Source organism: Mirounga leonina, unplaced genomic scaffold, assembly GCF_011800145.1.
Source record: "Mirounga leonina isolate KUSES-001 unplaced genomic scaffold, KU_Mleo_1.0 Mir_128, whole genome shotgun sequence".
Taxonomy (NCBI): Eukaryota; Metazoa; Chordata; class Mammalia; order Carnivora; family Phocidae; genus Mirounga; species Mirounga leonina.
In genome coordinates, this window is record NW_023270320.1 from 5,524,075 (window position 1) to 5,543,303 (window position 19,229).

At 36.7% G+C, this 19,229-nt stretch overlaps 1 protein-coding gene across 1 annotated transcript in view; it reads right to left on the bottom strand.

Moving 5' to 3' along the window:
- The window catches only part of LOC118009944 (disintegrin and metalloproteinase domain-containing protein 32-like), a 196,519-nt gene extending 180,096 nt beyond the window's left edge, over positions 1–16,423 (bottom strand). The window contains exons 1-2 of the mRNA XM_035003988.1: positions 16,287–16,423; positions 460–539 (exon numbers count right to left, since the gene is read on the bottom strand). Coding sequence (XP_034859879.1) covers positions 460–539; positions 16,287–16,347 — 141 coding nt within the window. The 5' untranslated portion in view covers positions 16,348–16,423. The remainder of the gene's footprint in view (positions 1–459; positions 540–16,286) is intronic.
- Between the last annotated feature and the right edge of the window lie 2,806 nt (positions 16,424–19,229).

The window sequence follows — 19,229 nt, forward strand, 5'->3', positions numbered from 1 at the left end:
TTCATTGAATCATCTAGATATTCCTCAGATAAGAACCTAATTCTTCTACATCTTTTTTTTTAAAAGATTTTATTTATTTACTTAAGAGAGAGAGAGAACACACAGAGGGAGACGGAGAAGCAGACTCCCTGCTGAGCAAGGAGCCCTATGCAGGACTTGATCCCAGGACCCTGGAAATCATGACCTGAACCAAAGGCAGACACTTAACTGATTGATCCACCCAGGTGCCCCTACATCATTTATTTTATTTGAACTTTTAAAATTTTTACCATAAGCAATGACAAATGTTAGGCAAAACACAACATTCTGATCTATATATTTGCTTTTACTATCAAAACCTTAAATTCCATATCAGTAGTAATACTGCATACTTATATTCATTCTATAATGGGGTTGATATATTTGTCATTAATAAAAATTAAAATTTCATATAATATTTACATGAAAAATATCTCTTACATTGTCTGCTTCTGAATTATCACTTGTATTTGCTTGGATTTTCTCTGGAACTACAATTTGTAGAAATGAATTTTGAGAACCTGAAGAAAGGAAAAAGACAGTTAATAATTGTGTCTTATACCTGACTAAGTATTTGTTCAGGTTCTTTTGTAGAATTCACTTGTGCACATATGAGTAATCAATATGTACTCCTACAAAAATCTTGAAAACACTTAATTCAAAAACAGACAAGATAGTTATGAAAGACCAAAAAAAGGACAGAAGGTGGGGACAGGGGCATAGTATTAAACTTACACAAAATTTGTTGCTCCTGAGGAAAACAGAACAAATAGACCAAAAATAATCAAAGATATACTTCAAGAAAATTTTCCTGAAAACAAACTGAGGATTGCTGGAGTGGAGGGGGGTGGGAGGGATGGGGTGGCTGGGTGATGGACACTGGGGAGGGTATGTGCTATGGTGAGTGCTGTGAATTGTGTAAGACTGATGAATCACAGACCTGTACACCTAAAACAAATAATACATTATATGTTAATAAAAAATATAAAAATTAAAATTAAAAAGAAAATTTTCCTGAAATAAAAATAAAAGATTAGAAACCATAGACTGGAAAGTTCACTGAATTCAATAATAACTGATAATAAAACAGACCTAGTCTACTAAAGTTATTGTGTGTCTAAGGTAAAGAAAGAATCCTATGGGCCTATGAGCAAAAAGAAAGAAAAAGAAAATCATATTGGGGGGGCACCTGGGTGGCTCAGTCATTAAGCGCCTGCCTTCAGCTCAGGTCATGATCCTAGGGTCCTGAGGTCAAGCCCCACATCGGGCTCCCTACTCAGCAGGAAGCCTGCTTCTCCCTCTCCCACTCCCCCTGCTTGTGTTCCCTCTCTCACTGTGTGTCTCTCTCTATCAAATAAATAAATAAAATATTAAAAAAAAAGAAAAGAAAATCATATTGGGCATTAGGGAGAAAAGCAGCCTAGCCTGAGAATTTTTACATTACTCAACATTAAAAAAAATGAAGAACAATGTCTTTATTTTTTTAAGTTTTTATTTAAATTCCAGTTGGTTACCATACATGTTAATATTAGTTTCAGGTGTACAATATAGCAATTCAATACTTCCATACAACACCCAGTGCTCATCACAGCAAGTGCACTCCTTAATCCCCATCACCTATTTAACCCATGCCCCCACCCACCTCCCTTCTGGTAACCACCAGTTTGTTCTGCATTGTTAAGGATCCATTTCTTGGTTTGCTGCTCTCCTTTCCGTCCCCCCGCTTTGCTCATTTGTTTAGTTTCTTAAATGGTATTCATCTTTCTCTGACTTATTTCAGTTAGCATACTACTCTCTAGCTCCATTCATGTCATTTCTAACGGCAAGATTTTGTTCTCTTTTTTTATGGCTGAGTAATATTTCATTGTATACATACCACTTTTTTTTTTCTTCTCAGATGCTGGGTTAGGGTTTATGGCCAATTTTAGGTTTAGGGTTAAGGTTAGGGTCAGGGTGAGGGTATGTGCCTGGCACCCTGCTGTTTAGAGAACTCTCCAGAGGGTTCGATTCAGGGTTAGGTTTAGGGGTTGGGGGTTAGGGTTAGGGTGAAGGTTAGGATTAGGGTTAGGGTTTAGGGTTAGGTTTAGGGGTTAGGGGTTGGCAGTTGGGGGTTAAGGGGTTGGGATTAGGGGCTAAAGTTGGGGTTAGGGTTAGTGAGTTTGGGTGTTACTGGATTTATACTAATTAAAGAAGATGTTACTTGAATGATGGTGTATACACAGTGTAGTTTCAGTGAGTGAAGCACAAGGCACTTCCCTTATGTTTCTACACATCCATTTACAAACACATATATATTAATGAAAGAAAATGTTACTTCAACAATGGATTATATACACAGTGTGGTTCAATGAGATAAGCACAGGGCTCTTCCCATATGCTCACATCATATGTTTACAAACACTTTTATCTTAATGAAAGAAAGTGTTATATGAAACACACATTATATTCCATGTAGTTACATTCAGGTAAGAATAGGTCTATTCCCACATTCTTTTACACATACATTTATAAACACATATATATCAATGAAAAAGATGTTATTTGAGCGATGGTTTATATATAGTGTAGTTCCAATGAGAAGCATATGGCTATTCCCATATGTTTCTATGCATATGCAGAAACTTTAATGAAAGAAGATCATACTTGAAAGACTGATTATACACACTGTGGTTTCAGAGTGTTAAGCATACAGCTATTCCCATATGCTTCCACACATTTGAAGAACAAGGTCTTTTAAAAATCTTCAAGTCAAAAAGTGGGCAGAAGAGATGAACAGACACTTCTCTGAAGAAGACATACAAACGGCTAACAGACACATGAAAAAATGCTCATCATCATTAGCCATCAGGGAAATCCAAATCAAAACCACACTGAGATACCACCTTACACCAGTTAGAATGGCAAAAATGGACAGGGAATGAAACAACAAATGTTGGAGAGGTTGTGGAGAAAGGGGAACCCTCTTACACTGTTGGTGGGAATGCAAGTTGGTACAGCCACTTTGGAAAACAGTGTGGAGGTGCCTCAAAAATTTAAAAATAGAGCTACCCTATGACCCAGCAATTGCACTCCTGGGTATTTACCCCAAAGACACAGATGTAGTGAAAAGAAGGGCCACATGCACCCCAGTGTTCATAGCAGCAATGTCCGCAATAGCCAAACTGTGGAAAGAGCCAAGATGCCCTTCAACAGATGAATGGATAAAGAAGATGTGGTCCATATATACAATGGAATATTACTCAGCCATCAGAAAAGATGAATACCCAATTTTTACATCAACATGGATGGGACTGGAGGAGATTATGCTAAGTGAAATAAGTCAAGCAGAGAAAGTCAATTATCATATGGTTTCACTTATTTATAGAACATAAGGAATAACATGGAGGACATTAGGAGGAAGGAAGGGAAAAATGGGCAGGGGGAATTGGAGGGAGAGATGAACCATGAGAAACTATGGACCTAAGAAACAAACAGGGTTTTAGAGGGGAGGGGGGAGGGGGGATTGGTTAGCCCGGTGATGGGTATTAAGGAGGGCACATAATGCATGGAGCACTGGGTGTTATACGAAAACAATGGATCGTGGATCACTACATCAAAAACTAATGATGTATTGTATGGTGACTAACATAACATAATAAAATTAAAAACTACAAGAAAAATAAATAAATCAATCAATCAAAAAAAAAATCTTCAAGAAAAGAAGTGTGAAAAACCTGGAATTTCATACCCAGCAAAACTTTCATTCAAATATAGAGGCAAAGGAGAAGTAGTCACAAGCAAAAACGTAAAGGAAGTAGCTCAATGTCCCTGTCACCAAAGGCAGAGAAACTTCTTCCAATGAAGATATCAGTAGAGTTAAAGTAAAATGTTAGTAGTGGGTATTAAATAAATTTAAATATAGAATAAGGCTAAAACAACTTTGAGAACTATAGTTATTTAATAGAGTGCAAATGATATAGACATAATAACATCTATAATAATGTCAGGCAGTACAACAAAAGAGGAATACTATATGTGCATACTGATTTCCTTAAATTTACAGCAATGTGGTCCAAAAAGAATTGTGATTAAAGCTGAAAATCAAGTGGTAGAAGTAGAAACATATTGTTCAATGGCATAACAGTATAGAAGAATTAAGATTTAAAATAACCACAGTCATACAATAAAGGGGAAAGCAGGAAGTGGGAAGTAGTAAGATACTAAATTTTCAAATTACAGTGAGGAATCACTATTACTGCCTAAATAAAAAATTTAATCTATTATGTAAACACTAAAAATATTCCAAATTAAGAGAACATACACAAAGTCACCCAGAAAATAAGCCAAAAGTCAGATTTTTACAGTGAAAGACTTTACCAAAAGTATGAAGTTAGAAAAGTATGACATAATTAAGAAGCTGTGAGATCAAAAATCTCAGTCTTATCAACAAATGTAAGTAGAATGAAATAACCAACTAAAAGAAAAATCTTCAGATTGGATCTGTAAAATCAAAACCCAATTACTCAGACCTTGTATGGAATATTAAACACTTGCTCTAAGCTAATACTTATTTTAGAGGACCTAAAATATAACTGTGGTTCGTTTCAGGAAAAGATGTGTGCTTACAAGAAGACTGGTGATACATGAAATTTAGGATCAAATCTGAGTTTACTCATGGGTCTACAAATGCATCCTATCATAATTTGCCCAATTACGGAACAGTATGTGGAAAGAGATATAATCAATATCTTATAGAATCCCCAATTTGCCTCCCTGACCCATATAATGAGGATTATTATGGTAGGGAGGGCCAAATAGAAATCTCTGAATATCATATGCACCATCACCAAAACATTAAACCAAGTATTTCTAAATCCAGAAGGCAGTCCAAACCTGAGAAGAACTGAAATATAAAGAGCAGTGATTTCCACCAATCTGTACCTCTGAAACAAATAATGCAATATATGTTAAGGAAAAAAAAAAGAAGAAGAAGAAGATAGCAGGAGGGGAAGAACGAAGGAGGGGAAATCAGAGGGGGAGACGAACCACGAGAGACAATGGACTCTGAAAAACAAACTGAGGGTTCTAGAGGGGAGGGGGATGGGAGGATGGGTTAGCCTGGTGATGGGTATTAAAGAGGGCACGTTCTTCATGGAGCACTGGGTGTTATGCACAAACAATGAATCATGGAACACTACATCTAAAACTAATGATGTAATGTATGGTGATTAACATAACAATAAAAAATTTTTAAAAAATAAAGAGCAGTGAATCCTATTACTTTCCTATTTTGTTTGTTTGATTTGTGCTGATGATAAGCAATAATGACAATGAGTTGTCTTAAGTTTAATCAGGTGGTGACTGCAATAACAAATATTGTTCTAAACACAGTCTCTTTACTGAAGCAAAGCAACACAGGCATTGGCACCTGCATGTAATCCCTGATAGAAAAAGGTGTTTTCTCTATCCCAATAAGCAGAGAATTCCAGGAGCAAGTTTGCATTCTCACTTGACAGTGAGAGCAATGTACCTTCACCATCCTTACTGCCTCAGGTATTTATCACTTTTAGTTTTACTTCTTCCTAGACCCTAACATCTCACTGTCTGTGGTAAGGGGAATAATAATTCCTCTCAAAGATGTCCATACCCTAATCACCAGAACCTGTGAATATGTCAGGTTACATAGCAAAGTATATTAAGGTTGCCAATAAGCTGACCTTAAAATAGGGAATTTATCTTGTATTATCCATGTGGTCTTAATTTAATCACAAGAGTCCTTAAAAGAAAATGAATGGGGCTGAAGAGAGAACCAGAAAGATGGTAGTGTGAAAAGAACTCAGCCCAATGCTCCTAGCTTTGAAGGTGGGAGGAAGGGGGCCCAGCCAAAGAATGCAAACAGCCATTAGAATCTGGAAAAGGCAAGGAAACAGGTTGTCTACTACAGCCTGCAGAAGGAACACAGCACTGCCAAGGCCTTGATTTTAGCCCAAGGAGACCCATTTTACAAACTGTAAGATAACAAATTTGTATTGTTTAAGCCACTAAATTTGTGGTAACCTGTTACAGCAACAATAATATTAATACATCATCTAAGAGAAAATTATTCTGGAATTCTGGAATGAAACTGGACCATTATCTCACACCATATACAAATATAAATTCAAAATGGATTAAAAACTTGAATATATAACCTGAAACCATTAAACTCCTACAAGAAAAAGTAGGCAGTAAGCTCTTTGACATCAGTCTTAGCAATATTTTTTTTAGATCAGCCTCTTCAAGGAAGGGCAAAAAAACTAAAAATAGGGACGCCTGGGTGGCTCAGTCGGTTAAGCGGCTGCCTTCGGCCCAGGTCATGATCCCAGGGTCCTGGGATCGAGTCCCACATCGGGCTCCTTGCTCAGCAGGGAACCTGCTTCTCCCTCTCTCTCCCTCTGCTTGTGCTCTCTCTGTCAAATAAATAAAATCTTTAAAAAATAAAAAAATAAAAATAAATAATGGGATTACATCAAACTAAAAAACTTGTACAGCAAAGGAAACCATCAACAAAATGAAAAGGCAAGCTATTGAATGAGAGATTTTGTAAATCATACATCTGATAAGGGGTTAATATCCAAAATATCCAAAAGTTAATATCCAAAGAACTCACACAACTTAATATCTAAAAACACCCCAAATGAACAACCCAACTAAGAATGGGCAGAGGACTTAAATACACATTACTCCAAAGAAAACATACAGATGGCCAAGAGGCCCATGAAAAGATGTTTAACATCATTAATCATCAGGGAAATACAAATCAAAACTATAATGAGATCAAAAAGACAAAAAATAGTGTTGGCAAGGATGTGGAGAAAAGGAAACCCTCGTACACTGTTGGTGGGAATGTAAGTTAGTGTAGCCACTGGAAAAGAGTATGGAAGTCCTCAAAAAATGAAAACTAGAGCTACCATATGATGCAGTGATTCCATTTCTGGGTATTTAGCCAAAGAAAACAAAACACCAATTCGAAGAAAAGATATATGCACCCTTATGTTCACAGCAGCATAATTTACAATAGGTAAGATATGGAAGCAAACAAAGTGCCCATCAATAGTTGAATGGATAAAGAACATTACACAATGGAACATTACTCGACAATCACAAAGAAGGAAATCTTGCCATTGTGACAACATAGATGGACCTAGAGGGTATTATGCTAAGTGAAATATGTCAGATGGAGAAAGATAAATACCACATGATTTCACTTGTATGTGGAATCTAAAAAACAAAACAAAACAAAAGAAAAAACAAAACAGAAACAGACTCATAGATACAGGTAACAAACTGTTCATTAACAGAGGGGAACGGGATGGATTGGGTGGGGGGAAATAGATGAAGGACATTAAGAGGTACAAACTTCCAGTTATAAAATAAATAAGTCATGGCAATGTAATGTACAGCATAGGGAATATAGTCAATCATATTTTAATAAATTTGTATGGTAACCAGACTTATTGTGGAGATCATTTTGTAGTATATAAAAACATTGAATCACTATGATGCACACCTGACATTAATAGGATGTTATGTGTCAAGTATACTTCAGTTTAAAAAAAATAAAATTTGGGGCATCTGGGTGGGTCAGTCAGTTAAGCGTCTGCCTTTGGCTCAGGTCCTGATCCTGGGATCGAGTCGGCTTCTCCCTCTCCCCTTGTCCCCCCACCCCGTACTCTCCTTCTCTCTTGTTCTCTCCTTCTCTCTCTCAAATAAATAAAATCTTTTTTAAGAAATTAAATAAAAATTTTAAAATGAAATAAATAAAATTTGAACTGACTGGAATTTGGATGATATAAGAAATTGTTAAATTTTAAGGTGTGATCATGATCCTGTGGTTATATTTCAAAAGTATCTTTTTGTCATTTAGCAATACATACTGGAGTATTTAGAGATGAAACGATATGTCTATAATTTGCTCCAAATAATGGAACAGAGGAAGTGGTGAGGAACATAAAAAGAAAAAGAACTGGCTAGGAGTTTATAACTATTGAAGGTGAGTTCTTTATACTCCTCTACTTTTGCATTTATTTGAAATTTCCATAATTAAAATTTTTTTTAAAAAGTAGAGGCCAAATAGCAATGGAGTGATATCTTCAAAGTGCTATTGGAAAAATAACTGTCAACCTGAAATTCCATACCAAGCTAAACTGTCATTCAAGAGTGAGGGAGATATAAAGATATTTTCAAGTCAACCGCAGACATTTTGCCACTCAGAATTCTTATGAAAAATCTAAAAAACAAAGAAGTGCTAGAAACAAAGTAAGCAAAGAAAGCAGTAAACAGTGGATAAATCTAAGCAAACTTGACTGAGTAAACAGTAATAGAGATGATGACTAATTTCAGAAACAATAAATAAAAGTGGCACTAAATACTAAATAATAATATGTAAGAAGATGAAGGTGGTGTCTGACAACTTTCTATGGTCATTGTCTTTTTTGGAAGAAATTATATTCTTAACTTGGGACTTTGTTACATTACAATTAGAAATACAAAACACATAAGACAGGAAATGAGATTTTTTTAAATGTTCTCATATAAAAAGCATAATACATAGAAAGCATAAAATACCATAATAGATTTAAATACAAATATACCTTCCTTGAGAGCTGAATGGATTTTCCAGTTTACTACCTACATAGATCTGGAAATTTCAGGGCCCAAGGGCTATTTTAATTCTTAAATAGTCAAAAGCTTTTTTAATCTGAGTTTGAAATTCCTTTGCTAATATACTACCTTCAAAAACTTAGTAGTTCCTCATCTAGTTGCTTTCAATATAAGTTATACACATACAAAACTTTTTAAAGTCATAATTTTCAAATCTGCTTTATTTCTATGTCTTTTATATTTTGGATACTTGGCCCCTTTCAGACAAATGATTTGCAAATATTTTCTGTCTTCTCTAATTTCTTTGCCTAACTCTTATTTCTCCCTTCCTCCCCTCCCATCTCTTTCTCTCTCTCCCTCCTTCAACTTAATGATGGCAGCCTTGAGTCTATCTAGAAAAATATATGCTCATACCTTTTTTTTTTTTTTAAGATTTTATTTATTTATTTGAGACAGAGAATGAGAGAGACAGAGAGCACATGAGAGGGGGGAAGGGTCAGAGGGAGAAGCAGGCTCCCTGCTGAGCAGGGAGCCCGATGTGGACTCGATCCTGGGACTCCAGGATCATGACCTGAGCCGAAGGCAGTCGCTTAACCAACTGAGCCACCCAGGCGCCCTGCCCATACCCTTAATTAGAGCTCTGCCCTGAGTAATTTTATCTAATTGAGAGTTTTACTGATGCACTGGTGTTCAAACCTTTTTAAATTCCATTTCTTACTATTTGGAATGTGGAATCAGTCACCTTTTAAAATCCTGAAAGGCCCCAAATTTCTGGATTTTATTCCCTATCATTTCTTTCTGCAAACTGGCCAATTGTTCCCTGAGATTATCTCCTTCTCTTACCACTTTGCCAAACTTGAGTAATTACACTGACCTCCACTGCAGAAAGATAACATTCTGTTATCTAACTTCTGTAGAATGCGATCATACAGTTTAACTATAACTTTATGAAATACAACTTTATGAAATGTTTTGTAACTTCCAGTTGGTTTCAATTTTTTGTGATCTATCATCCATTACCCACCATTCATTGCCCAGCAGCTCAAAGACGTCTATTTTAAGTTTGTTATGACAGCACACCACTTAAAAGTTCCAATTTCTATATTAGTCAACTTAGGCTGACCAGGCTATAGAATGGTAATAAGTAAAATACTGAAGTCTTGGTGACTTAACACAATAAAAGCTTATTTGTTTTTCATGTAAAGTCTGATGAGGGTCACCAGGAGCTTTCATTGAAGGAGTGACTCAAAGATCCAGGCTCCCTCCAACTGGTAACACCATAAACTCAGCTCATGGCTTCAAAGATGACTGTGGCACCAGAAAAGAGAGATGGAAGAAGGAGACCAACTCTTAATTGTCTTGATCCAAAAATTACACACATCATTTCTTCTTAACCTCATGAGCAAGAGATAGTTTAGAAAAAGGCCAAGAAATGTAGGCAAAAGGTAGATACTCAGTGAGCACTGAGGAATCTGTCACAAAAAAGGAGGGAAAATATATACTTACAGCAAATATTAGTCAAAGGAAAGTTAATGTAGCTATGTTAATACTAGCACAAATAGATTTCAATGGGACAAAAGCATTATTAGGAATAAACAGAAGCAGGGCGCCTGGATGGCTCAGTTGTTAAGCATCTGCCTTCAGCTCAGGTCATGATCCCAGGGTCCTGGGATTGAGCCCCGCATCAGCATCAGGCTCCCTGCTCGGCGGGAAGCCTGCTTCTCCCTCTCCCACTCCCCCTGCTTGTGTTCCCTCTCTCTTCCTGTGTCTCTCTCTGTCAAATAAATAAATAAAATCTTAAAAAAAAATAGGAATAAACAGAAACAGGATATGGTTAATAAAAATAAACCAAAAGAATGAAGTTGGAACTCTCCCTCACACCATATATAAAAATTAACTTAAAATGGATCAACAACATAAATTTAAGAGATAAAACAATAAAATTATTAGAAGAACAAATCTTCATGATTATAGATTTCACAATGGATTCTTAGATATGACACCAAAAACACGAGCAATGTTAAGAAAAAAATACATATATTAGATTTCATTAAAATTAAAAACTTTTGTTTTTGTGAATCAAAGGACACTCACAAGAAAGAAAGCCTACTGAATGAGAAAAGATATTTGCAAATCATTTCTCTGAAATAGGTCTAGCATCCAGAATATAAAAAGAACTCGCACAGCTTGACAACAAAAAGAACAACAAATTTTAAAAACAGATTTGAACATTCATTTCTCCAAAGATACACAAAGGGTCAATAAGCACATGAAAAGATGCTCAACATCACTAATCATTGGGAGAATGCAAATCATAGCCAAAAGGAGATACCATGATATATCCACTAGGAAGACTATAATCATTTAAAAATAAAATAAAAATAACGTGTTGGAAAGAATGTGGAAATTTGGAACCTCTGTACTCTGCTGGTAGGAATGTAAAATTGTGTAGCCACTATGAAAAACAGTGTGACAGTTCCTCAGAAAAATTAAAAATAGAATTACCATATGATTCAGCAACTCCTCTTCTGAATATATATGCAAAAGAAATGAAAATAGGGACTCAAACAAGTACATGCCCATATATGTTCATGGCAGCATTATTCATAATGTCCCAAAAGAAGATGCAACCCAAATATCCATCTATAGATGAATAGAAAAACAAAATGAAATATATATTTATCCATTTATATTCCACACAACAGAATATTACTCAGCCTTAAAAAGGAGAAAATTCTGACACATGCTACAACATAGATGAATATTGAGGGAGTCACGCTAAGTGAAATAAACCAGTCACAAGAAGATACTCCACAATTCCAGTTATATGAGGTACCTAATATCCACAGAGACATAAAGTAGAACGGTGGTTTCCATAAGCTGAGGGGAGAGGGGAATGAGGAGTTAGTGTTTAATGGGTACTGAGTTTCAGCTTGGGAAGATGAAAAAAATTCTGGAGATGGATGGTGGTGATGGCTGCACAACAATGTGAATGTACTCGATGCCATTAAACCTTACACTTAAAAATGGTTAAAATGAGTACCAAACAGAAATCACAGAGCTGAAAAATACAATAAATTAACTGAAAATTTCAGGAGAGGGGTTCAACAGCAGACTAGACAAACAAAAGCTAAAGGAGTTCCTCATTACTAGACCGGTCTTATAAGAACTGTTAAAGAGAGCTCTTTGTGCTGAAACAAAAGGATACTAATTAGTAACACGAAACATCTGAAAGTATAAAACTCACTGGTAGAGCTAGAAAAAATCTACAAAAATAAAGGGGAAACAATATATTTTCCCTAATTAGTTTCTACTTAAAAAGCAATAAACTGTAAAAATCAGGGAAAAAAATAGTTCAAATGGTAAATTTTATGTTATGTATATTTTATCACAATTTATAAGCTGTTGTATAATTGGTATAGTACTTCCATTTTGCAAGATAAATAGGCTCTCGAGATAGGTTACACAATAACGTGGATGTACTTAACACTACTGACCTATACACTTAAAAATGGTTAAGATAGCAAGTTTGCAGGAAAACAGGCTAATAAATAAAAAGTCAATCACTTTCCTACACATCAGCAAGGAACAAGTAGAATTTGAAACTTAAAACACAATGTCATTTATATGAGCATCCAAAAAAATGAAATACTTAGATTAGTGCATCTTCATGGAGAGTACAACTCAATACTGTCAAAATGCCAGTTCTTCTCAACTTGGCTCTATAGATTCAATACAATCTTAATCAAAATCCCATTAACTCATTTATTCTAAAGTTTATACAAAGAGGCAAAAGACCCAGAATAGCAAATTCAATACTGAAGGAGAAGAATAAAGTTGAGACTGCCACTATCTGACTAAATGACTTGTTATAAAGCTACAGTAATCAAAAAAGTGTGGTACCAGTGAAAGAATAGACAAATAGATCAGTCAAACAGAATAAAGAGTCCAGAAAAAACCCCTACATAAATACAGTCAACTGATCTTTGATAAGAGAGCAAAGGCAATACAAAAGAGCAGATAACCTTTTCAACAAACAGTGTTGGGACAAGTGAATTTCCACATGCAAAAAAAAAAAAAATCTGACACAGACTTTACACACTTCACAAAAATCAACCCCCAATGGATCACAGACCTAAATGTAAAATGCAAATTATGATTAGGTATGGCAATAATTTTTTAGATAAAACACCCATAATGCATGAAGAAACAAATGATAAGCTGTACCTCATTAAAATGAAAAACTTCTGCTCTGCAAAAGACAATGTCAAGAGACTAAGAAGACAAGTCACAGACCACAGACTGGGAGAAACTATTTGCAAAAGGCATATCTGATAAAAGATTGTTCATCCAAAATATACACAGAACTCTTAAAACTCAACAATAAGAAAATGAAGAACCCAATTTAAAAATGGGCAAAACACCTGAACAGACACCTCATCAAAAAAAATAAAGAGAGAGAGAGAGATGGCATATTAAGAAGATGAAAAGATGCTTTATATCATATGTCACTAGATAACTGCAAATTAAAATGAGATACCATTACATACCCATTAAAATAACCAAAATCCATAACACTGACTACACCTAAAGCTGGCAAGGATGGGAGGCAACAGGAACTCTCCTTCACTGTTGGTGAATTATATCAAAAATGATATAACCACTGTGGAAGATAGCTTGGCAGTTTCTTACAAAACTAAACATACTCTTACCATATAATTCAACAATCCCACCCCTTGGCATTTACACAAAGGAGTTGAAAGCTTTTGTCCAAACAAAAAACCTGCACACAGATGTTTCTAACAGCTTTATCCATAACTGCCAAAACTTGCAAGCAACCAAGATATCCTTCAGTAGGTGAATGGATAAACTGGTACATCTAGATAATGAAATAATACTCATTGCTAAAAAGAATTAAGATAAATAAGCCATGAAAAGACATGGAAGAACCTTAAATGTATATTTCTAAGTGAAAAAAGCCAGTCTGAATAGGCTACATACTGAATGATTCCAACTACATGACATTCTAGAAAAAGCAAAACTACAGAGACAGAAAAAAGTCGGTGTTGTTGGGAGTTAGGGGAGAGGGAAGGATGAATAGGCTGAGCACAAAGGATTTTTAAGACACTGAAACTACTCTATATACCACAATAGTGGATACATGTCACGATACGTTTGTCAAATCCAAAGAATGTACAACAGGCAGAGTGAATCCTAGGTAAACTATGGACTCTGGGTGATAATAATGTGTCACACTGTAGGATCATCGATTTTAACAAAGTACCAAATGTAACAAATGTGTGGGATGTCAATAGCAGAGGGGGTGCATGTGTGAGGATGGTGTGTATGGGGAATCTCTGTACCTTCCTCTTAATTTTGCTATGAACCTAAAACACTCTAAAAAAATAAAGCTTATTCATTTTTTAAAAAATTGTTAAGATGATAAATTTTATGTTATGTGCATTTTACTATAATTTAAAATTAAAAATTAAGGACACCTGGGTGGCTCAGTCGTTGGGCATCTGCCTTTGGCTCAGGTCATGATCCCAGGGTCCTGGGACCGAGCCCTGCGTCGGGCTCCCTGCTCTGCGGGAAGCCTGCTTCTCCCTCTCCCACTCCCCCTGCTTGTGTTCCCTCTCTTGCTATGTATCTCTCTGTCAAATAAATAAATAAAATCTTTTAAAAAAATTAAAAATTACAAAGGTGATGCATTAAAAAAAAAAACTCATGAGTAAAAAATCCAACGTTCAAGATCCCATGAATTTTTTTTTTTTTTTTAAGATTTTATTTATTTATCTGAGAGAGAGCACATGAGAGGGGTTAGGGTCAGAGGGAGAAGCAGACTCCCTGCCGAGCAGGGAGCCCGATGCGGGACTCGATCCAGGGACTCCAGGATCATGACCTGAGCCGAAGGCAGTCGCTTAACCAACTGAGCCACCCAGGTGCCCGATTCCATGAATTCTTAATAGAACATATTTTGAAAAGTTCATTGATATGTTTTTATTGCATATTGCAACTAACTTTTACCATTTATCAAGTATTGATGTAGTATCCAAAGAATACTGGTAATTATCTGAAAAGGTTATTAAAATATTCCTCCCTTTTCCAACAATATAAGCTGGATTTTCTTCATATACTTCAAATAAAACAGCAACAGATTCAATGCAGAAATAGATATGAGAATCTAGCTATCATCTATTAAGCCAGACATTAAAGAGATTTACAAAAATCTAAAATCGTGCCAGTGTTCTAAATTCGTTTCAGAAAATAGTTATTTTTTAAATGTGTAACTTATGTTACGTATAATAGATATGTTGCTGCCATTTTTAAATGAATAAAAATTCTTAAATTTCTATATTAATTTCCAAAATGACAAATATTAACAGATATAAACAAAACGTAAGCAAAAGCTCTTTGAGAATTTCTATAATTGTTAATGTGTAAAGAAAAATTCCAAAAAGTTTGCAAACCACTGCATTAAAATACTGAGTGTGTTATGGTGTGTTATGGTGAAGGTTTGTGTCCCCCCAGAATTTCATGCTGAAGTCCTAACCCCAGTGTGATGCTATTTAGAAATGGGACCTTTGGAAGGTAATTAGGGCTAAGGGTGGCCATGAAGGTGGATCTCTCAGGATGGGATCCAGTGTCCTTATAAGAAGGGTTTGCTCTCTCTCCCCACACGAAGAGGCCATCTGAGTACATAGCAAGAAAGCCATGGTCTATTAGCCAGGAAGAAAGACCTCACCAGATCCCCAACCCGACGGCATCCTGGGCTCAGACTTCCTATCTTCAGAACTGTGAGAAAATAAATTTCTGTTGTTTAAGCCACCCCATCTAGGGCATTTTGTTATGGCAGCTCAAGGTCACTAATATAGCATGCAACAGCAAAAAGACTGGTAACAATCCAAAAGTCTATTAATAAAAGAACTGGCTGAATAAACTGTGGCACCTCCAAACAAGGGAGTACTGTGCAGATGGGGAGAAAAGATACTCCATGTACTGACACTGACACAGGATGGCAAGATTCAGAACAGTGTATAAAAAGGGGAGAAAAATAAGAACATATCTAAAATGCTTGTTTGCATCTAAACCAGCCCTAATATATTTTAAAATTTTGAGGCTTCTTTATACTGTTCTTTGTATCCTGCCATAATGTACCTTTGTCACTCAGCGTAACAGACGCTGAATCTTTTTTTTTTTTTTTTTTTTTGACTGCAGGGCAAATTATTCCCATAGGTATGCCAGACAAGTTATGTTGGAACAAATGGTATGTGAGGAGAGTACGGCTTTTGTTTTCGTTTTCGTTTGGGTTTTGAGTGGAGTTCAAGAAGATTCTGGGGTGCTTCTGAGTGCAGGAAACGTTGGGGCAGTTTTGTGAAGTGCATGGAAGACCTACAAGAAAGGCTACCCCCACCCTAGATTCAAAAAGAGAGAGACTTCTCCTTGAGCTCATTAGAGTTATTTTCCCTTCTAGGGAGTCTCTTCTCTATCCCTACAGAGCGCCCCCAAAAGGCCGGCTTTCCAGGCCACCGCGGGGATTCAATCGAGTTGGGCCGCCATTTGGCCGAAGCAAGTTCTCCTTGCAAGAAGGAAAAGAAAAACCTTCGTCTGCCAGACCCCGTGTAACAGGGTCTCCGCTGCCTTACCCGGTCCTGACGCCAGCAAGCCACCGAGCCCAGCGAGCAGCAGCAGCCTCAGGCGGAGCATGGTGTGGCTTCTGGGCTCCGAGAGTGGACTGAGCCGGCGGCCGTTGAGAGCGCTCGAAGGACGCCTCGGCCGCCGCTCACCCGCGCGCGCTCGCGAGGCCGCGCCCCGAATGCTAGTCGCCCGCAGGGAGCGCCCACCGTGCGCCCAGCCTAAATCCCGCGTGCCCGGCCGAGAGAGCCCGCGGCTCAGGTGGGGTTATCCAGCCACCCGTGCCGTCGCAGCTGCGGTCCCCCACCAACCTTTCGTGTTGACGGACCTGGAAGAACTAACGCATTTATTGTAGGCTGTTTTGTAGCACACACTTCCAGGTGTTCTAAAAGACGATCGTGCAATACTTTCTGAATTTAAAACTACACGCACGCACACACTCATTATTTACTAAAGCTGGGTTTCTAAAAATAAAAATAGCCAGATGTGTGAAAAAGATTCCAAAAAGGGGAAAAGTGAGACTTTGTATCTTTGAAGAGAGTCTGCTGTGGGTTTTGGTTTTTGTTTTTTTCCCCCATACCTACGGCTCAAATGCACGGAGTAATCAGGCTGTGTCTACTTTTCCTCCAATCAGTCTGGTTCTTCACAAGCCCTTGGCTAGAATTCATGTGATATCATTCTCTTGTTCAATACCTTCTCAGTACAGTGAATACTTATTCATTTATGTAGTGAATGATATGGAGAAGACTCTTACCCAGAATTCCAGTACGTATGTTCCAGTAGAAAAATTTTCTAAATTCCAAGCCCAAGCTGCCACCCATTTTCTCCTATCCGCAATCCTTTGGCCACTCTGACTTCTGGTCTTTCTGAATAAACATCGCCTTATTCCCTGGGACTGCAATGCCTCCTCCCTCTCGGCCTCACCTCCAGTCTCCACCTATATGCACTACCTTTTTAATTCTTTTGAAATCCCAAAGAATGAATTAATCGATCATACTAATTAACAGAAAGGCAGACGCACAAACTGAAAGGCTGGGTGGGAACACAGAAAAGCTCACTTAGGGAATCACCCCATCTAAACTGACAGTTGAGATGCGATTTTACTGATGCAAAGGATTTCAACAGGACCGTCTAAGCCTAAAAAGGATTAGCATGAGTAAAAACAAGGCAAAAAAAAATCTACACCCAGCTTGTATCCCAACAGAACAGCCAATGCTAGACGAACAGTTTCTAAGCAGTAGTTGAGCCAAAAGCTGGTTTCATCTTGCTTCGTAGTATTAGGAAAATAACTACAGTAAGTTCTTAGACTTGTAAATTAGTGGGAAGTATTTTGAATGAAATCCTGGTTTATTTATTGTTTCTCTTCTTCAACCTTTAAGCAGACTTTATATTATTCTTGTGTATTTAGTTCTCTCCATAACAGGAGTTAGATGTACCATCCAGAACTTACATATCACAGTGCCTAATGATACCTGCAAGATGGTAGAGTTTCAGTAAACATTTATGGAATTTAGTAAAATCTGATTTGTGGTTTGAAAACCTGGACTGTGCTTAACTATCTGGTTAGAGACCCAGGCATCTGCTTGAGAGAAAGGGAAAATGCAATATCCTGAGCAAGGTAATTTTGTGAACCTATGGTCCAACAGTGATATCAAAGTTATATATGGGACGCCTGGGTGGCTCAGTTGGTTAAGCGACTGCCTTCGGCTCAGGTCATGATCCTGGAGTCCCAGGATCGAGTCCCGCATCAGGCTCCCTGCTCGGCAGGGAGCCTGCTTCTGCCTCTGACCCTCCCCCCTCTCATGTGCTCTCTCTCTCTCATTCTGTCTCAAATAAATAAATAAAAATCTTTAAAAAAAAAAAAAGTTATATATAATTGATCTAATTATTAAAATGTCTTTAGCAGATGGCAAAGAAGCCCTTTAATATTTGCAAATTTTGAAGTGACATCTATGGCTAAGAAATTTTACAATTTTTAACAGCAATCCAGAATAAATCAAGGAAAACCTAAGTGAAAAGCATATAAAACATGCAAAAAAATATATACAAAAGTAAGTTCAGACTGATCAAAGTCTTTTAGAAAAATTTTCTAAATATTCAAAAATCCAAGGATTTATCGAATTCTGAGAAAAGTTTTAAGTTATATAGTTAAAATATTACCAAGATTTCAGTGATACGAATTACAGTTGCAAAAATTGAGACTATATGAGAGAAAGACACAAACATTTTAGTCTTATATGAATTCATTCAAAGATTTAAACTGAAATGAAGAATCATCATTTGGGAGTGTTTACACTTTTTTGTAAAAGGAACACACATTAAAGACTGTGTTTACTTCATTAATGAGTAAAGTGGTGAGGTATTACAGCCAGTTCAAAGGAGAATCCAAAGATCAGGAATATTGAAATAAATGTGCTATTGGAGGCAAAAAAGGGAGGGATGTCAGCTGAACCTCTGCTGGGCAGAATTTTCATGTCTATGAACACATTGCTATCAGTTATCCAAAGTGATAAAACTATTTTACTATTGTAAAATAGCTCCTATAGAATCCTAAAGTCAGGAAAGGTGAGTTCTCTTCTAGAGTCTAAACTCCAGACAATGCATACACTGAAGTACAAATTTTCCCTATATTTCTATATCCTACTGTCCTTTTTATGGACTGCCTGGCTCCTGAGTATTTGTCCACCCACATCCTATATGTAAGTTTTAATATATACCAGATTGTTAAAATAATGTATCATCTTCAAAGAACTGAAATATCTGTCTTCTTCAAAACTAATCTGTTTTCCTTTAATAACAAAAAAGCCACTGTGCACAATTCAGCAGAAGTCTGAAAATTAGTAAGATAATATCTGTAAAAGTTTGACTAGTGGTTTTATCTAAAACTAGTATGTTTTAATTAATAAGGTTATAAAAAGCTGGGTATTTAGGAAGTTACTGGGCCACACAAAACA